The sequence below is a fragment of the Lactuca virosa genome, chromosome 1 (assembly GCF_052849685.1).
Source record: "Lactuca virosa cultivar CGN04683 chromosome 1, Lactuca_virosa_CGN04683_v6, whole genome shotgun sequence".
Classification (NCBI taxonomy): Eukaryota; Viridiplantae; Streptophyta; class Magnoliopsida; order Asterales; family Asteraceae; genus Lactuca; species Lactuca virosa.
In genome coordinates this window covers 182,548,296-182,569,603 of record NC_136426.1, presented here as the reverse complement: position 1 = coordinate 182,569,603, position 21,308 = coordinate 182,548,296, and the positions used below count along the sequence as shown (strand labels likewise).

At 36.9% G+C, this 21,308-nt stretch overlaps 1 protein-coding gene across 1 annotated transcript; it reads left to right on the top strand.

Annotated features, from left to right (window-relative positions):
- The first annotated feature begins 296 nt into the window (after positions 1-296).
- On the top strand, positions 297-737 carry LOC145125151 (uncharacterized). The gene has a single exon (XM_079060644.1). The coding sequence runs from the start codon at positions 297-299 to the stop codon at positions 735-737; it is 441 nt and encodes a 146-aa protein (XP_078916770.1).
- Positions 738-21,308: the final 20,571 nt, after the last annotated feature.

The window sequence follows — 21,308 nt, the reverse complement described above, 5'->3', positions numbered from 1 at the left end:
ATTTTGCATAGGTAGCCAACAATAGTGATAGAGAATATGATAAAGAAGGGTCTTATATAAAACAGGGTAATAGACAATATATATTTAAGATATTTAACAGTATTTTATTTATGTTATTCTAGATGGTACCAAAGTGTAATATCTAGTCATATATATAGGACCTCTATTGTAATCTTCATATCTTAAGAATTATACAAAATCATTTGGTGGCTTATTATGGTATCAGAGCCGCCACAGCCTCTATAACCCTAAATCACCGATTTTTTTCTTTTCTTTCTTCATTCAATCATTCTTCAATGGCGATGATCCAATCCTTTACTAATGTTGAGAAAACTACTCACAAATTCGCCTTTAAACTCTCACCCACCAACTACGGATTCTGGAAGCAAATGATTCAGCCCTTCTTGGTCACTAATCGTCTATTCGGTTATATAGATGGGACCATCCAATGTCCTCCACCGAAGACTATTGCAACTACTGACACGACCTCCACTGATAACCCTAGCTATCTTTATTGGATTACCAATGATGCACACGTGTGGATGCTTCTTGCCTCTACTATATCAGAAGCCTCCTATCAACATGTTCAAGGTACAACTTCCCTGGATCTATGGCTCTCCCTTGAAAGAGCCTATGCCCCCAACACCTCTTCTCTTAAATACACATTGAAGACTCAAATTTTGAAGATGGAGATGAAGGGTGATGAAACATCATCTGCCTATCTCACCCGAGCATAGGAATATGCAACCGCTTTAGCCAATATTGGAGAACCCGTAAAAGACAACGATATGAACATGCTAGCTATCTCCGGGCTACATGATGAATATAATGGCCTAAAGTCAAATCTGTTAGCTCGTTTCCCTCCAATAACCTTCCATGAACTGCATAGTTTGTTAATTGATCATGACTTTATGATAAATCGATCACTTCCAGCAGTACCCCAGCCCTTCACGGCTGCTCTCCCACCTGTTTTGCGCCTCCCAGCTGCCCCACCAGCACAATTGACTACTTTACAGCAGTTGGCAGCACAACCTGGCTACCAAATCAGCCCCATTATGGCTACAAACAATCAGACCCAAGCCTTTTATACCAACCGATCTTCAAACAATTATCGGGGCAAGCGTCGTGGCAACTACAACTGAAATCGTGATGATTTACGCGTTTCTGGTTCTGGTGGTAACACTCGTCAACCTCAGTTTGCTTGGGCTTCAACTCAGAATATGGTGTATGACCAGTATAACCGGTGTGACATAGGTCATATTCAAGCCCTATGCCCAAATCAGCCCACTTTAGCTTCAGTTTGTGACGTGACACAAGCCAATTATGCAACATTCTCATAAAATGGCTTGGCTGCCGGTTCAACATGATTTCCCGACACCGGGTCAAACAGTCACGTTACACCCGACTTCACAACTTTAGACAATGTTGATGCTTACAATGGCAAAAATTCTCTTCATGTTGGTGACGGTAATCCTCTCCATATTTTTCACATTGGTTCATCTAAACTATACTCTCCCAACAAAACCTTTAATCTATCTAATGTTCTTCATGTCTCTGAAATCAAAAAGAACCTTTTATCTAATCAACAATTCTGCTTAGATAATAACGTGTTTTTTTAATTTCATTCGTCCTTTTTTGTTGTGAAGGACGAGTCTACACGTTCCATCCTACTCACGGGACCAAGTAATCAAGGGCTATATTTGTTGTGTCTCCCAAAATTGAAGTCTCTTCCTCATATGTCTTTCACCACCATCAAAGCATCATCAACCACTTGGCATCATCGTCTTGGGCACCTTCATGCTCGTGTTTTTCAATCAATTATTTCTCGTAGTCATTTACCTATTTCTTCACATGTAATTTCCTCTTTATGTTCTAGTTGTCAAATGGGGAAATCCTCAAAATTGTCATTGCCACTTTCAAATTATCGTAGTAATCATGTTTTGGATTTGGTTTATTGTGATGTTTGGGCCCCGCCCCATCTACTTCTTTTAGTGGTCACCGACATTTTTTATTATGCGTTGATCATCATTCACGATACATGTGGTTTTACCCATTAGCTCAAAAATCAGATGTTTATATCACTTTTAAAAACTTTTTTCTCATGGTTGAAAGACAATTTACAACAAAACTTAAACAAGTTCAAACCGATTGGGGGGGGGGTGAATTTCTCAATGTTGCATCTTTCTTTACTTCTCTTGGTATAATCCATCGCCGTTCCTTCCCTCACACAAGTACCCAAAATGGCCTTGTTGAGCGGCATCACCGACATGTGGTAGAAACGGGCCTTGCTCTCTTTGCTCACTCACATGCTCCTCCACGTTTTTGGGACTTTGCTTTCGAGACGACGGTTTACTTAATCAACCATTTGCCCTCTCGCAATTACTACAACAAATCTCCTTTTGAGCATCTTCTCAATAAAACCCCAGATTATTCTTTCCTTAGAATCTTCGGGTGTCAATGTTTTCCGTATCTTCGCCCATATAACCGACATAAAATGGATTTTAGATCCACCCTGTGTGTCTTTTTGGGATATAGCCCTCTTCATCATGGCTACCGGTGTTTGGATCCAACCACTAATCGCATACACATTGCGCGACAGGTTAGTTTCAATGAAGAAATTTTCCCTTTTACCCCTTCTCCTACACCTTTACCTACTGAAAAAGAACCTCCTCATTTCTCCTCCTTTCCACAACCTCCACCCATTCCTGACACTCAAAATGCAACCCCAGATCCACCTACTACTGCAACTCCTTTTCAGCCCGCTGCAGCCCCGGTTACGCCCGCTGCTGCCTCTTTTCAGCCTTCTAACAACCCAAAAACTCAGTTGTTAACAAATCCCCAATATGGCGTCAAGCCATGACCTAAGAGTTTGATGCACTTGTCAAAAACGGAACTTGGTCTCTAGTTCCACTTGCTAAAAACACTAATGTCATTGATTCAAAGTAGGTTTACAGGATCAAAAAGGATGCAAATGGGAATGTTACTCGCTACAAAGCCCACCTTGTGGTGAAAGGCTTCAACCAACAATCGGGTGTTGACTACCAAGAGACATTCAGTCTCCTTGTCAAAGCAACAACAATCCGTTTTATTCTATCTCTTGTTGGGACAAATCAATGGTCTCTCAGACAACTTGATGTTAAAAACGCCTTTCTCTATGGTGATCTCAAGGAAACGGTTTATCTACGTCAACCACCGGGATTTGTTGATAAATCAAGACCTGGTCATGTTTTTTTACTCCATAAATCCTTGTATGGATTGAAACAGGCACCGAGAGCGTGGTTTGAACGACTCTCTACAACCTTACAGTCTCTCGGTTTTGTTGGTTCTAAAACTGATCCCTTATTGTTCATCCTCAAGAATAGGGGTACCTTAGTCTATGTTCTTGTTTACGTGGATGATATTATAGTTATCGGGAATGATCCTCAAGCAATCACAGGTGTTATCTCTAAATTAGGATCAACATTTGCTGTCGAAGATCAAGGGAACTTACACTATTTCTTGTGCCTTGAGATTGTTTCTCATGGTAAAAACATCATTGTATCTCAGCGCAAGTATGTATCTGAATTGCTGACATGTACTGGTCTAGCAGATTGTAAACCTGTGCCATCGCCCATGAACAGCTCTCAAGTGTTAACCTTGTCCGACAGTCCCTTGCTAACGGATCCAACCAAATACCGCCAAACAGTTGGTGCTCTACAATATGTAACTCTCTCGAGACCGGATATTACTTTTGCCGTCAACAAAGGTTGCCAATTCATGCAAACTCCAATAGAAAATCATTGGTATGTTGTTAAACGAATACTTCGTTATCTCAAGGGAACATCGCACTTTGGCCTCTTTATCCGTCATGGGTCTGCTTCTACACTTCAGGCTTTCACCGATGTTGGTCTAGTCTTATATATAGGACCTCTATTGTAATCTTCGTATCGTAAGAATAATACCATATCATTCGGTGGCTTATTACAGGGGAAAAGTGGAGGGACCAAATTGTAATATTTATATTTTCTGTTTTCCACCCAAACCCTAGGCTAGTATAAATAACTATACTCTTAGGGTTTTTGCATCATTGAGTATTTTGCTTTTTAAGAATACGGCGTTAGCTTGGGCAGGGGGTTGTCTCTTTGGAGAGCCACACTGATTAGGGCAGGAAGGATAACCATTTGGGTTTCCTTCTCTGATTATATTTGTTCATCTTCAGACTAATCAATTAAAGTATTATATCTTTATCGAAGCAAATCATTGTTTTATTGCATATTATTGGGTTTCCTGTTTCACGTTCCTATCACAATCACATGAAACCAATGAGTAATATCCTATTTTTTCCAGAATAATTAAGATGGTTTGCTTGTTGTCATCTCTAGTAACGATTTATCTTTTCGGTTTTTATTTTAATAATTGTATCTTTTATTGCCAAAAACAGGGGAAGAGAATATGAATGGTTTTTGAGTTAATTAATACACATATAAGGAATATGAGAATATGATGTAAATCATAATGTTGTTTTAAATTACTTTATGTATTTTGTTGATTTGGTTCATGTGATTGAGAGAAAAGACTAAAATGTGATTGCTGAGTAGCCATGATTCTCACAGTTGAATATTTTGCTGCTACTTAATTCAATAAGTTGAAGTTCTGAGTGATATAACTGAGAAAGTCAATTCTGTAACTACAACTTTGTCCATTTCCTTACTGCTCTTTTGTATAACTACTCAATTTTAACTTACTAGTAGACCACTTGGATTTCATATCACTGATCATCCGTTAAAAAGCTCCGTATTATCATTTTCATGTATAAATGGAACTTAGTAAAAGTTAGAATATAAAAACAAGCTGTACATGTGTTGCCCCTTTCCAGCATATGCTAGTTGTAGCTTTTCCTTTCCAGCATGTGTTGTCACTTTTCCAGCTTTGCAAAGAGTTTTCATGTACTCTATAGCTTTTAGGATAGGTCTCATGTATAAATTCATAGTTTGATTGTATCAATATTATCAGAAATATAGAAAACACTTGTATCTTTACAGTAAACATATTTCATTAGCATTTGTATATAATACCAAAAACTCAGTATTTCATTACATACCATTCCCATCACATCATCAACAATAGATTTTCACTGGAACTTCTTTACACACCTCTAAGGCTCACCTGAACTCATCCCATACACACTTCATTTGAATCTCTATTTTTCATTGGTTATTTGGAGAATAATATTTTATATTTTTTAATCTTGAGAACCAAAATTGAAAAAGATACAAATAATCTTCATGAGTTGTCTTTTTCTGAAAGTAAAATTATTGTAGAGGTCGTCATTTTTTGTGTTACTTTGTGGTCAATACCTTAACTGAACAAACCCATGACTTTGCTTTTTGATCGAAGTCCTCTCATGTAATCGGTTTCTATAGAAAATTCATTATAAAACAGAATATGATATCCTTATCTAAACATTTGACATCACATTCAACTTTTCTTTTTCCTAAGACAACAAAACCTGTTACACTTCTGATTCTCTTCTTCTTTGTCAACACCCAATCAAACCACAACCTCAAACCCATGGAAACAAGTAGGCATGTACCTAGCATCCAACCTTTTGGCTTCCTATTTTGACCTTGTAGCCACATGACTTGAAACTCCAGTAACATATATTATTATCTCTGATTGTTTCATGACTTTCACCAAAATCCTGTTTGCTGCTGAGAAACTTGGATTCCACATCATGATTTATTAGATATATTTCTAGTCTTATACACAAAGTCATTATGCTTTCCCTTGAGATTTTTACAGATGAAAGTTATGTAACAAGAATCCTATCACCCAAAAAAACCAAAATCTATAAAAAGATAAAAGACAGAGTCGCTTTATGTGTAATTTAGTCAACAAGGATGTACTTGCAGAAGAAAAAGGAAAGTACCACTCTGAGGATTTACTTATTTTCCTCACCAGGACACCAATTTCAAAAAAAAATGTATGATTAATTTCTCATACTTTGAATAATCTACCAAATAACAGAATTGTACTTTCAACTTTTTTTGTTATTAGGACAAAATACTTTGAAACAATCTATCCACTTATAGCAGTGAAAATTACTTTGTATCGAAGATAAAATTGCTATAACTGATAGATTTCAAAGTACATTGTTGTAATGGGAAAAAATGAAAGTAGGATATTATTATGAACAAATCAAAGGATCTACGCTGCTGTTTCTTGCATTTAGCTCCAATTATTTTAGTGAACAGCATGAATCATTTAAGATGTAAACAAGCAAGATCAACAAAATAAAAATATCTATAATTAAACCACCAACTAATAATAACTAACGTTCCAATTCACTTCAAATTAAAAGTCCAATACATTTGTGTAACAAAACCTTTTACTCTTAATAAATTATGAATCTAATATTCTAATTTTGACTAACAGCGACGTCCCCCTAACAAAACCTTTTCATTCACGATTATCATTCATTTGGCATCGGAAAATAGCCACCGGAAAAAACGCATCAGACCCGATAATTCACGACTTGAAGCATCGCAACTGCAACAGATGTCTCTAAAGATTGCCGGCAACAAAACCCTAGCTAGCCGTCATCATCATCTCATTCCCGCTTTTTTTTTTTCTTCTGTCTTTTTCCGATGGGCACTGCTGATCCCACACCTTCTGAAAAACCTTCCCCTTAAATCAACATTAAGCATGCTGTTCCTTTAATCTTGGATCTCGATCAAATGAATTTTGACCTTTGGCAAGAATTATTTGAAACCCATTGTATTGGGTTTGGTCTCGATCAACATCTGCAACCTCCGAACGACAAAACAGCAGCTTCTTCTAATTGGGCTCGCCGTGTGATACGTACTTGTGTGGGTAGTATTATAATTATGCTATTTAGTCCATGTGCATGACTTAGTCAAACAAAAGAAGTTCAATTGATATTTGCTTATTTTATTTACTAGCATTCATGTTGTACCCACTAGGTAGTACTAGACCATGATTTCCCTTAGTTTTCTCCTACTTCTTTGTTTAGTTATTGTGTAGGTTAATTGGATACATATTTAATTCACTGTAATCGTTTTGAGGTTATGAATGAAGTAAGAAAATGGTTTCAATTGTGTTTCTGTAATATCTCTCCTATCTATATTTCTAAAGGGGATTAGCCATCCATAATTGGCTTCTATCACCGTGACTCCATCGTGAAATCATGGATCTACAGTACTTTATCCACATCTCTTCTTCAATGGTTCTAAAGAAAAAGACGACTGCGTATGGTTTATGGCATAGTCTGGAAACTCTTTTTCGTGACAACAAGGAATCTCGGGCACATCAATTGGAGATTGAACTCCGTAACATAGCCATGGGGGATTCCTCAGTTTCCACTTATTATGCTCGTATCAAGAAAATCGCTGATCAACTTGAGAACCTTGGAGCCCCGGTTAGTGATCGAAATTTAGTGTCTCCTCTTCTCAGTGGCTTGTCCTCTAAGTTCTCATACATTGCCATCACCATTCGCCATACTGAACCTTTTCCTTCCTTCATGAAAGCCCGTTCTATGCTAGCTGTGGAGGAACAAGAACTCATGTCCGATCAAACCAAGAATCACGTGGCCCCTCACGCTGATCATTCTTCCTCCCCACATGCTTTGGCAATTGATGATACGTTCCAACACTCATCTCGTGGGGCTCATTTTTCGCGTGGCAACAGTCGAGGTGGTCGGAATAGGGGCAGAGGAGGTCGCTCTGGTGGTGGTCGCTCCGGCAGTGGACAACAGGCCTACCGATCCCCTGCACACTCACCTGGTTGGGCTTATGGGTGGTACCCTCTCACTTCAGCTGCTGCGACGTCCCAACATACTTCTCGTGGCCTGCTGCCCAACCCAAGTCCGCCAGCCCAGCATGTTTCTACCAAACCCAACAATGCAGCAAATCAGCCTCATTATTTTTTTGGTCCACCCACTGCCACAACTCCAGCCCAACAGGCTTTTGTCACTCCTTCAGAAGCCCAACCACATCAATTTGGGCCTGATCAACCCACTACTTTGCCCAAATGTTCAATGCAATGTCTTTTTCGGATCCGGGCAATGCTGGATGGTATATGGATACTGGGGCCACCTCACATCTCCATTCCAATGCAAGTATTCTCTCTTCTATTTGTGATAATAAAGAGTTTCCTAATTCTGTTTTAGTAGGAGATGGATCTTCAATTCCTATAAATAAAGTGGGGCACACTACTCTTCCGCATACTCACCCCTACTGCACTCTCGTTTTAAAAAACATTCTTATTACTCCTCAAATTATTAAAAACCTTATTTATGTTCGTCGCTTTACTTGTGACAATTTAGTTTCTATTGAATTTGATCCTTTTGGTTTTTCTGTGAAGGACCTCAAAACCAAATAGACTCTCATGCGATGTGACAGTACCGAGGATCTCTCCCCTCTCACTACACCCAACCCTCAAACATTTGCTTCCATTGCTTCTCAAGTTTGGCATCAGCGTCTCGGTCATCCCCGTCCTCAAGTTTTCAAGAAATTAGTTGATAGTCATTTTATTTCATGTTCGAATAATAAATTGTCAAACTTGTGTGCATCTTATCAAATGGACAAACATGTTAAATTGCCTTTTAGTTCATCTAATTTCATTACTATGTCTCCATTTGAGCTTGTTCATTCTGATGTTTGGACCTCCCCGGTCACTAGTATTAGTGGAATAAAATATTATGTCATATTTTTGGATGATTACTCGCATTACGTATGGGTGTACCCTTTACGGGTCAAAGCTGATGTCTACTCTAAATTTGTTCATTTTCGTGCTATTATTCTTAACCAATTTCACACTGATATTAAAACCATACAATGTGACAATGGTGGTGAATACCATAACACACAATTCCAACAACTTTGTGATTAAAATGGAATTCACATGCGTTTTTCTTGTCCTCACACATCTCAACAAAATGGTAAATCTGAACGCATCTTATGCACCATAAACAATATTGTTCGCACCCTTCTACTTCAAGCTCGTCTTCCTCCCGAATATTGGGTTGAAGCTCTTCATATGGCTGAACATCTTCTTAATATCCTTCCAACCACTACCATCCAAAATGACACTCCCTTTCAAAAGTTATTCAACAAAACACCCACTTATGATCATTTGCGTGTCTTTGGTTGCCTTTGCTTTCCAAATATTGTTGCTCCTCACAAACATTCTCCACGTTCTACTCCATGTGTTTTTCTTGGATATCCCTCAAACCATAAAGGAAATCGGTGTCTCAACCTTCACACAAATCAAATTATCATCTTTGACATGTGATCTTTGACGAGACCGTGTTTCCTTTCGGGTCCATGACCCCCAATAATGCTCCTTCTTACTGAGTTCTCGAGAATGTTGTTCTCCCATCTCTCTACCTTGACTCCTCATCCTCCTTGCTGGATGCTTCTATACCCAATACTTCACGTGATGAGTCAACTCCAGTAGTGCAAACTCCTCTCGAGTCGTTCACTTCCAATTCCCTTGACTCGTCGGCCGCTTCTTCTCTTGTGGCTACCGATCCTTCTAATGCCACCCCCCCCCCCTCGGTCCTCAGCTGCTCTAGAGTCTTCTCCTACTCCTGTGGTCTCCACTCATCCGATGCTTACCCGTGCTAAACGTGGCATCCCAACAAAACCACCCCAACGTTTAAATCTTCACGTTGATTCCTCTTCTCCTTTGCCCCGCACTTATTTACAGGCTTTCCAAGATCCTAACTGGCTAAAATCCATGAAAGAGGAATACTCTGCTCTTATTACAAATAAAACGTGGGTTCTTGTGCCACATCCATCGGGTGCTAATGTTATTAATTGCATTTGGCTCTTTAAGCAGAAGCTTAATTCGGATGGTTCTTTGTCGTGCTATAAAGCGCGTCTTGTTGCTAACGGTCGAAGCCAGAGACCTGGTATTGACTGTGATGAGACTTTTAGTCATGTGGTTAAACCTACCACTATTCATACTGTTCTTAGCATTGCAGTCACTCATAAGTGGCCTATTCCACAGTTGGATGTGAAAAATGCTTTTCTTCACTGTCACTTACAAGAGACGGTTTATATGCATCAGCCTCCGGGTTTTCGGGATCCCTCCAGACCAGATCATGTTTGCTTATTACAACGGTCACTTTTTGGTCTCAAACAGGCACCACGTGCATGGTTTCAACGATTTACTGTCTTTATTTCGGGACTTGGTTTTACTAACAACAAGTGTGATTCTTCTTTATTTATTTTTACCGAAAGGGGCCCCACACTGCTTACTTGTTGTTATATGTGGATGATATTATTCTCACAGGTTTGTCTCCTCAGTTCTTGTCCACTATCGCTACGGTTCTTGGCTCTGAGTTTTCCATGTCGGATCTTGGAGATTTACACTACTTTCTGGGTATCTCTTCCACCCGGAACACTCATGGGCTATTTCTTTCTCAACACAAGTATGCATGTGAGATCCTTGACCGTGCTTCCATGTCGAATTGTAAACCGGCTTCTACACCGACAGACTTGTCTGCTAAATTTGATGGATCAGGTCCTCCAGTCAAAGATCCCACTCTATATCGCGGTCTTGCAGGTGCTCTTCAGTACCTCGCATTCACCAGGCCAGATCTTACTTATACTGTTCAACAAGTGTGTTTATATATACATGATCCACGAGAGCAACACTTTACCGCTCTCAAGCGTATTCTGAGATACATTCGGGGCACCACCGATCATGGCCTTCAGATCTTCAACTCTCCCTATCGTGACATTATTGCCTATTCTGATGCTGACTGGGGAGGTTGTCCGGTTACTCGACGCTCCACCTCTGGTTATTGCGTTTTTCTAGGTCATAATCTTCTCAACTAGTCATCTAAACGTCAGAACACCATTTCTCGCTCTAGTGCAGAGGCTGAATATCGTTGCGTTGCCAACAATGTTGCAGAGACTTGCTGGATTCGTAATATTCTTTTGGAGCTACACTACTCACCGCGCAAAGCTACCATGGTTTATTGTGATAATGTCAGCGCGGTCTTCATGTGTTCTAATCCGGTTCAGCACCAACGAACCAAGCATATCGAGATTGATCTTCATTTTGTTAGAGACAAAGTTGCCACAGGTGATGTTCGTGTTCTTCATGTTCCATCCAAATCTCAGTATACGGATATCTTCACCAAGAGCCTCCCTTCTTCATTATTTCTTGATTTTCGGTCCAGTTTGAACGTTCGGTCTTCTACTCCCGTTTCAACTGCGGGGGGCTGTTAGACTACGTATATTATATATATATATTATATTATCATATTGTATTTATCTAGTGTAGCCCAGTTTCTATTGTATAGCCTATTGTGTAATCAGCCCTTTGGATTCTTGTATTGTATTTATACTTTATGGAATGAAAGTCAGAGGCATGGAAAGAATAATTGCTTTACAAAATCTACAGTTCAAATGTTGCTTCTAATGATTCTCCACCTATTTCACAAGATCAATACAATCAATTGATTCAGCTGTTAAACACTAATTCTCTTTCAAATCTTGGTTCATCTTCTCTGTCAAATCTTTCAATTGTTAATGGTGCTATGCAAGATGAAGGTATTCTATTTGATTTTCAACATTTTGCTGCTAATGTTTATAAGTCACCATCTCTATTACATGAACATTTTTCTTGGATTGTCGATTCTAGTGCTACTGACCATATTTGCTCTAATCGATCTCTTTTTTCTTCATTATCAAAATTTCACAGCCACATTTTCTTGGTCTTCCTAATGGGAATGATATTATTGTTTCTTACATTGGTAATGTTCAATTACACAAAACTATCACTCTTCAAATGTTTTTTTATGTTCCCTCTTTCAAGTACAATCTTGTTTCTGTACCCAAACTTGCTTCCCAACTTCATACATTTATTCTTTTTACTAATAAACACTGTATGTTGCAGGACCCTTCAATAAAGGATAAATTTTCTCTTGCTTCTTTTAGCCAAAGGATTAGAGATCTTTATGTCTTTGATCATCATTTCATTCAAAACAATCTTTCTTATACTTTTTCTGTAATAAATACTTTGAATTTTCATTCTTTCAATGTGATGCATAAACATTCCAATGTCATGTTGTAGCACAACAGATTAGGGCACCTACCTGTTCAATAACTTCATTCTATGTCTCTTGTTGATTGTAGTCATGATTCATCTGTTGATTCTTGTTCGATTTGTTTCAAATCAAAACAACATAGAAATCCTTTTCCAAATATCATATCTACTAATCATCGATTTGAACTTATACATGTTGATGGGAACCTTATAAAACTTTTTCTCATGATGGATAAGTTTTTTCTCACCATTGTTGATGATTTTAGTCGATATACATGGGTAAACATGTTAGCTCATGAAGGATATGCTTTTACTCTCATCAAATCATTTGTCACTTATGTTCAAACTGAATACCAAAAGACAATGAAAATTATTGGAACAGATAATGCTCTAGAGCTTGGTTCTTTTAATGAAGGGGTCAATTTTTTCCAAGAAAAAGGTATTCAACATCAAAGATTGAAAACATATACCCCTCAACAAAATGGAAATGTTGAAAGAAAACATAGACACATCTCGGAGGTTGCTAGATCTTTATATTTTCAATCTGGAGTGGGCAGTGCTTATTGGACTAAGTGTGTTCGAACTGCTGTACATTTAATCAATCCAATGCCCACAAAAGTTTTACACAACAAGTCACCTTATGAAATGTTATTCAATCACAAACCAGATCTTTCTCGACTCAAAACATTTGGATGTATTTGTTTTGTTGATACATCTTATGTTCATCGAGACAAATTCATGCCAAGATCAACTCCTTGTATCTTTATTGGTTATCCATTTGGGCAAAAGGCATTTTTTGTTCTCAATCTTGTCACCAAATCCATACAAGTTTCAAGAGATATTCAATTTGTGGAAGATGTCTTTCCCTTACACTTGATTACACCTAAACCTCATACATTCAATTATTTTATTCCCAACAATGTCGCTGATGTTCAAACTAATCAAGATGTCTCATCAAATGAAGTTCCAAATGACAGAAATGCCCCTGAACAAACACAACCTCAAATTCAAAGAGTTTCATGAGTTATACAACCTCCTGCTAATCGCTTATCTTCAAGATTATGTTTGTAACAATGTCCATTCTCATGGTCATTGTTCTCATACCCTAACAAACTTGTGTGTTCCATCTTCTTTATCACATCAAGATCATGATCATCATTTTCATTCATTTGCATTTAATACTTCAAATTCCAGAAACTGCCTTTTATCATCAAAGCCAAACGTAATCCTTGCTGGGAACAAGCTATGCAAACTGAATTATCTACTCTTATCGATAATAACACGTGGAGTTTGATTAAATTACCTAAGGGTAAAAAGCCAATACAATGTCGGTGGGTTTACAAAGTCAAATACCGAGCAGATGGATCACTTGAAAGACATAAAGCATGTCTTGTTGCTAAAGGATTTACTCAACAACAAGGCACAAACTATCATGAAACTTATTCTCTAGTAGTTAAGTTCACTACTGTTCGTTGCTTCTGGCTGTCAAAAAAGGGTTGGGATATACAAAAATTGGATGTCAACAATGCCTTTTTACACGGAGATTTACATGAAGAAGTGTTTATGAAGTTACCTCCTGGTTATAATGTTGATAATCCTCATCTGGTTTGCAAATTAAACAAATCCCTATACGGATTAAAGCAAGCTTCTCGTCAATGGTATGCCATGTTAACTCAAGCTTTACATAAACAAGGTTATGTTCATTCAAAAAATGATTATTCCTTGTTCTTAAAGAAGGTTAATGGTTTTATTACTATTGTTTCTGTTTATGTCGACGATATTCTTGTTACCGGTCACAATGCTGACGAAATTACATCTTTGAAAACATTTCTAGATGATCAATTCGGATTAAAGATTTGGGAACAATCAATTTTTTTATTGGCCTTGAGTTTACAAGAAATACTAATGGAATGATTGTTCATCGTAGTAAATTCATACGTGAATTACTTTCCCATTACTCCGTTGATAAAAATGTAAATGCTTCCACACCTTTGCCAAAGAAGACCAAGTTACAACCCAATTTTGGAGTTCCTCTTGATGATCCTACAACTTATAGACAGCTGATTGGAAGGTTGAATTTTTTAGTTCGTACGAGACTAGATCTTGCATATTATATTCAATACTTTAGTCAATTCAATCAACATCCCACTCAAGATCATTATGAAGCTGGTTTACATGTATTGAAATACTTGAAAACTTCCAAAGCTCAAGGATTATTCTTCAACAAAGATTCAATTTTTAACATTGATGCTTATTATGATTCTGACTGGGCTTCGTGTCCGATTACCATGTATGTAAGTGGTTTCTTTATCTTATTTGTAGGATCACCCATTTCATGGAAATCCAAGAAGCAAGCTACTGTTCAGAACTAGCATGGTTAACTCGCTTGTTTAATGAATTTGGTATTCTTGATATTACTCCTATTCCACTTAAATGTGATAATCAAGCAGCTATACATATTTCATCTAATCCAGTTTTTCACAAAAGGACCAAACATATTAAGATTGACTGTCATTTCGTTCGAGAAAAACTTCTTCATGGTTTAATTTCCTTAGATCATGTTTCAACCAAGATGCAATTAGCGTATGTCTTAACCAAACATTTATCTGGTCCTATACATGATGATGTTGTTTCCAAGCTGAATTTACACCCTTTAGCTTGAGGAGCTTGAGGGGGGGTGTTGGTTTACAAAGCAGTTATTAGTTGATCATAATCATAAGGACATATATGTAATTTTGTTATAGAAAGTTGTTACAGTAGTTATTTATCTTTTAGTATGTATATAAGCTTTGTAATTGAATCTTCTTCAATAATGAGAAATTCACTTCACAGATTTCTCTTTCTTCATCATTCATTTCATTACAATCTAACATCCTCCGGTCATCACCTATCACCCTCGTTTTCTCTCGGATTGAAGTTCGAAAAAAACGGAAGATATTGCTTTAAATTGGTCAAGGGCAAGGCATTTGGGGTAGGGTCAGTCGACTTTGAAGATGCAGATGTCTAAAATGGAGAAAATTCGTTGCTACGTCGTGATTAGGGATGACAATAGGTACGGGTATACCTGGTTTCGTGTTCCTCATCCCCATCCTCATCCGCATACCCGACCCCATCCCCATCGGGGATTAAAAATTTATCCCCTTCCCCATCCTAATGGAGAATGGGGATCCCCAATGGGTAATCGAGGATTTTTCTTCGTTACAAAGTTTTGAACTTTTATGAAAAATAACTCATAATTATATATTAACCAACAAAACAAAAACTAAGAGAATTAATATAAAGCACTATAATCACTTAATGTCTTCAAACACGAAAAATAACATTCAAGTTTACAAATTTAACCATTTTTTGAAAATAAAAAAGACATAAAAAGCTTCCCAAAATTATAGGTTTGATTGTTAAAAAACCTTACTTTGTCTACTAAACTTTTTCTTATGTATTATTAAAAATAAAAGCATAAATAATACCATATATATATATATATATATATATATATATATATATATATATATATGTGTGTGTGTGTGTGTGTGTGTGTATATATATATATATATATATATATTGGGAAAGGATCAAATGAGAACACCTAAAAGGTTGAGAACGCGAGAACAAATCTGGTACATTAAATATTTAAAATCTAAGGCTGTCATTAATCATTAATTTAAACATAATATTAAATGATTTTAAATTGTTTTTTAATTAAAAAAATATAAAAGGGTATTCAAGTAATTTTATGATGTCATCCATTTTGAATATATCAGGTAAGTTTGACAATTAAAAGAAATCGTTCCTATGTTTTAGTAATCACAGCTAACTTCTTATCTTTGGGAGGATTCGATCGTATCTGCAATGCAAAATATTGTCACAGCTAAACATTTATACGACAATCGATTACTATTGTTCATCCGTAAAGAGATTTGTGCATTCAGAAGTCCGTAAAGGGTTGAAGGTGGAGGAATGTCGTCGACCATCAACCGAAGTGGAAGAACTAAGCTTTCTAATCTTTTTTGAATGTCGATTGAGTGGAAAACAGGTGTAGTAGTGGATTTAGTTCTTCTTAATGTTTACATTTTAACGATTCTTAAAACCCTAGAATTAGGTTTTTTCGTTTTTTCTTTGTATCATCTATTATGAACTGTAGTGACTCAAAATCGTCGATGATTGTTGATTTAAAGTTTGTATTTTACGAATAAAACGATATTGTATGTGAATGTTTAAACGAAAATGGTAATCGTAGATGAGTTTCAATGTTACGGTAGTCTGATATGGAATGTATTTAAGATTAATCGTTTATGATTGTGATTGAAAGTTTTATGATGTAGATACATGTGTAGTCGTAGTCGATTACTTTGAACTTAAGTACGATTATGAAAACCCAAAAATTAGGGTTTTTTTTTTACTTTTTTTTCCAGAGGCGTCTTGTTGAATGTCAAAGTAAGTAGATTATCAGTACCACAAGAGGAGTAATTGATATTAGTATTCGATTTTGAATGGTGTTTAAGAGAAAAAGAATAAGGAAGGGTATAAATGTCTTGACTATTGATTATTTGTAAAATATGATTGTTTGTGGTACAGAATTACCTTTCTAGTATTAATCATTGTTGTGGGTTGTATATTGTTTAGATTGTTAAAGGCATATTCGGTTGTGAATGGGTACTTTATTGAGTATGTATGTGTTTTTGATCCAGTACATGATGTAGTAAGTAATGAATAATGGTGTAGGAGTCCCTAATAGTTTTTGTGACTAAATTATTTTCACTGTTTGTTAAGTGATGATTTTTGTAGACATTACTCTGTTGTTGGGTATGTGTTTGATTGAGTTTGTGTTTATTAGGGATAAATTATGATTATTTTAGTTGTTGATGATTCAATTCTGAATTATAAATGAATAAGGTATTTTAATTCTACTATTAGGTAGAAAGAAAAGCGAGTGGATATTACTAAAGATGGCATTCAGCAAATTCACTAATGAAGAATCCAATCCAGTGCTTATTGATGTTGAAGATGAAGACAATCAAGGAAACGAAACAGGAAAACCTCGGATTAGAAGAGAAGGAAAAAAGAAATGTTCAACACCTAAGAAGAAAACTAAAAAACAAACTGGTGGTGATGATGATTAAATGAAAATTAAAATGTTAAATATCAATTGGAATCTATATTGATTATGTGTCTTAATTTTTGGACAGGTATGGAGGAACGTGTGAATCGCACACCAGACAATTCAATGCAAAGGGATCTTAAAGTTGTAGTTTTGAGCTCAAATTCAAGTAATGAATTTGTTTAAAATTAAATTTATTTAAAGTTTGTTTTTGTAGTTAGTTTTAATAACTTGTATTGTATTATATTTATTAATAGAAAAGAATATGAAAACCAAAGTCAATGTGAAGAAGTTTGCTGCAGGAAAAGTAAGGGTTTCAAAATCTAAAAAAAGATACAGAAACAAAAAGGTGTTAATGATGATTTCATGTAATGTTAGTTGTATATCAAAATGTGTTCAGTTATGATTATGTTGTCTACATATTGACTGACAGGTTTGATTGAAAGTGTTGACATGACAGAAGATAAAGAAATACATAGGGAACATGAATTGAGAACAAAAAAACGGTTTGATAGTTGTAAAATAAAAGGTGATGAAGTTGTTGTTTTAAACTCATGTTCAGGTAATGATTTATTTTTAAATAAATTTAGTATAATTTTATTTTTGTAATTTAGTTATAATCATTTATTGTGTTAAATATGTCTTAACAGGAAAACATAAGGTAACTGTCAAGAAGCTTAATGAAGATGAAGACTCTGATTTTGCAGATGCTAAACCTGTGCTTATAAGGAAAAAGAGAATACATTATACTTTCTTCAAAGATGATGACAAAGAAAATGTGAAGAAATTAAAAAGACAAAAGAATAAAGAAGGAAATGTAGTGAAAGCAAGGAAAATGCCTAAAGTTGTAGGAAATGATGCAGAAGAAGCAAGGCGAATACAAGTACGGACATCTCCAAATGTTTTGTACAGTTGTATGCATAACCTTAGCAAGGAACAGGAAGCGTATATTTCTTCTGTTGTTCTGGGGCATTTTTTGAATATGAAAGTGGATGGGTGTGCATCAATTATGGGGCATTATACTGTAAGGAATTTTGATGCAGATAGGATGGTACTCAACCTTCATCATGGTGATATATCAATTAATCGGCAGGTTATTCACGAACTGTTGGTTCTGCCTCTGGGAAATGTTACAATAAAGTCCATGCCTTATAGAGAAGTTACAGACGACACGATAACTGTTTGGAAGAAACAATTCGATGATGAAGATAATATTAGACCAAGGGCAGTTCAACAAGTTATTACGAAAACAACACGTGCATATTTACTCTTTAAAGTAAACATCTTTGTCCTGCTGTGTAATACACTAGGTCAGTCAATGAGCATGGGAACATGTGACGTGTCCATGTTATCTGTAGACAAATCGACTACAATAAATAATCGATAACTTCAAGATCGAAGTATAAAAACCCAAATATCACGATAGCGATTCAACGGAATATAAAACTATTTGAATAATCAACCAAGAATAAATCGAACGATAAAAAGAAAAAAAAAACATGCGATATTTACGTGGAAACCCAAATCGGGAAAAACCACGGGCGGAGGAAGCCGAGAACCAATTTACTATAATATTCAGTGTTTACAGAGATAGAGGAAAGAAAAACAAATATATCAAATATATATTTGTATGAATATGAGAGAAAAATGAAGATGTAATTTGAGGTGTGGTGTTTTTAATAAGCTTGGTTTCATTTCCTTTTATAGGCAAATGAATGTATGAATTCAATTGTCTATTACCATCCAAGCTTGACAAACATGATACCATCCATTCTTGACAAACATGCTACCACCCATTCTTGACAAATTAAAACCACATGTGTAGAATGGTATTCTAGAAATCATCTAATGTTGAAGTTTGAAGGAAACTTCCACAATATCCACCTTGACTTCAAATGAGACAGGATGAAAAAACTTTAACTTGCACAATGATCATGCAAAACAGTTTATCAACAGCTCATCATACTCCAAATCTCTATAAGAATCTGCAAACACCATATGAGAAAAAATTGATTTTGAAAAGTAAATATACTTCCTCCACCACGAGCCTATCAGGCTCAAATGCGATCTGAAACACCCACCAAATCCAAACATGCTTTGAATTTGGCTATTGGAAGACTTTTAGTGAACATATCAGCAGGATTATCATTGGTGCTGATCTTGTTTACTGTAATATCGCCTTTAGCAATAACATCTCTGATGAAGTGATAACGAACATCAATATGCTTCGTTCGATCATGGAATATTTGATCCTTCGTCAGAAATATTGCACTTTGATTGTCACAAAAAACAGTGTTAACAGATAACTTGTTTGAAAGCTCACCTATCAACCGTTTCAACCAGAGGGCTTCCTTCACTGCTTCCGTAGCAGCCATGTATTCGGCTTCAGTGGTGGATAACGCTACAGTAGATTGTAACTGCGCTTTCCAGCTAACTGCGCAATCACCCAAAGTAAACACGTACCCTGTAATCGATCGTCTTTTATCCAAGTCCTTTGCATAATCAGAATCCACATAACCAAGTACTCCATTATCGGTTTTTCCAAACCGCAGACATAAAGAGGAAGTACCTCGCAAGTAGCGAAAAATCCATTTAACAGCAACCCAATGCTCCTTTCCTGGATTCGCCATGTATCTGCTCAACATGCTTACCGCATATGACAAATCTGGACGTGTTCAAATCATAGCATACATAAGAGATCCTACAGCGCTGGAGTATGGTACCTTTGCCATGTATGCTATATCTTCTTCGGTGGTAGGACTTAAGGCGGATGATAGCTTGAAGTGGGCTGCGAAAGGAGTGCTGACTTCTTTTGCGTCATGCATATTGAAACGGTGCAGAACCTTCTCAATGTAGCTTTGTTGAGAAAGGTATAGAGTTCTTGCACTACGGTCTCGCACTATTTCCATTCCTAGAATTTTCTTGGCAGCACCCAAGTCCTTCATATCGAACTCAGCATTCAACTGGTCTTTTATCTTTTGAATCTCCTTTATATTCTTCGCTGCAATTAACATGTCATCCACGTATAAAAGTAGATAGACCATTGAACCATCGTCACACTTTTTGTAGTAAACGCAGATGTCGTAGGTGCACCTTTTCAGCTTGTGACTGGTCATAAATGAGTCAAACCTTTTATACCATTGTCGAGGAGATTGCTTGAGGCCATAAAGAGACTTCTTCAATTTGCACACGTAGCTTTCCTTGCCAGGAGCTACAAAACCTTCAGGTTGTTGCATATATATCTCTTCCTCAAGCACACCATTTAAGAATGCTGTAGTAACAACAAGTTGCTCTAATTCATAGTCATGAGAGGCAACTAATCCCAACAAGACACGTATTGACGTGTGTTTCACAACCAGAGAGAAAATGTCGGTATAATCGATACCTGGGATTTGACTGTAGCCTTTGGCTACCAAACGAGCTTTATATCTTGGTTTGTCACCAGGGTGGATAGCCTCCATCAACTTGTAGACCCATTTGCACTTAACTGTCTTCTTACCCTTTGGAGCTGGAACGAGATCCCATGTGCTATTTTTCTGAAGAGATTCCATCTCCTCGTGCATGGCAACCATCCACTTATTAGAATGTTTGGATTGAATGGCCTCGTTGTAGCTCGTGGGCTCCAGAACAGACTCAACTTCATTGGCAACTGTAAGTGCATAAGCGACAGAATTGGCTTGAACATATCTCTCTGGAGGTACAATCTGTCTGCGAGGTCTATCTCTTGCAATGGAGGGACTGTGAGGTTGGCTTGGAGCTTCGGCTGGCTCATGAGAAGAGGAATGTTGATTATTCGAGGGTTGAGAAACCTCAACACCTTCATGAGACTGGTCCTCGAAAGATGAATTTAAAGGAAACTCCACCTCCACTCGAACTTTGTCTTTTTCCGAATTTTCATTTTCTCTGGTCTGAATGTTGGAGACAGGATGAAGCATGGCTTTTTCATCGAAGGTCACATCTTTAGATGTCAAAACCTTGCTTAGCTCCGGGCTCCATAATTTGAACCCTTTAACACCTGTCGGATATCCGAGAAAGACGCATTTAATTGCCCTCGGTTCCAATTTACCGTTATCAACTCGGGCATATGCTGGACATCCAAATGGAATCAATTTCGTGTAATCAGCAGGTTGGCCGGACCAAAGCTCAAATG

Bases quoted from the DNA above. Each gene is read 5' to 3' on its own strand.
- LOC145125151 (XM_079060644.1), top strand. From the start codon at position 297: ATGGCGATGATCCAATCCTTTACTAATGTTGAGAAAACTACTCACAAA.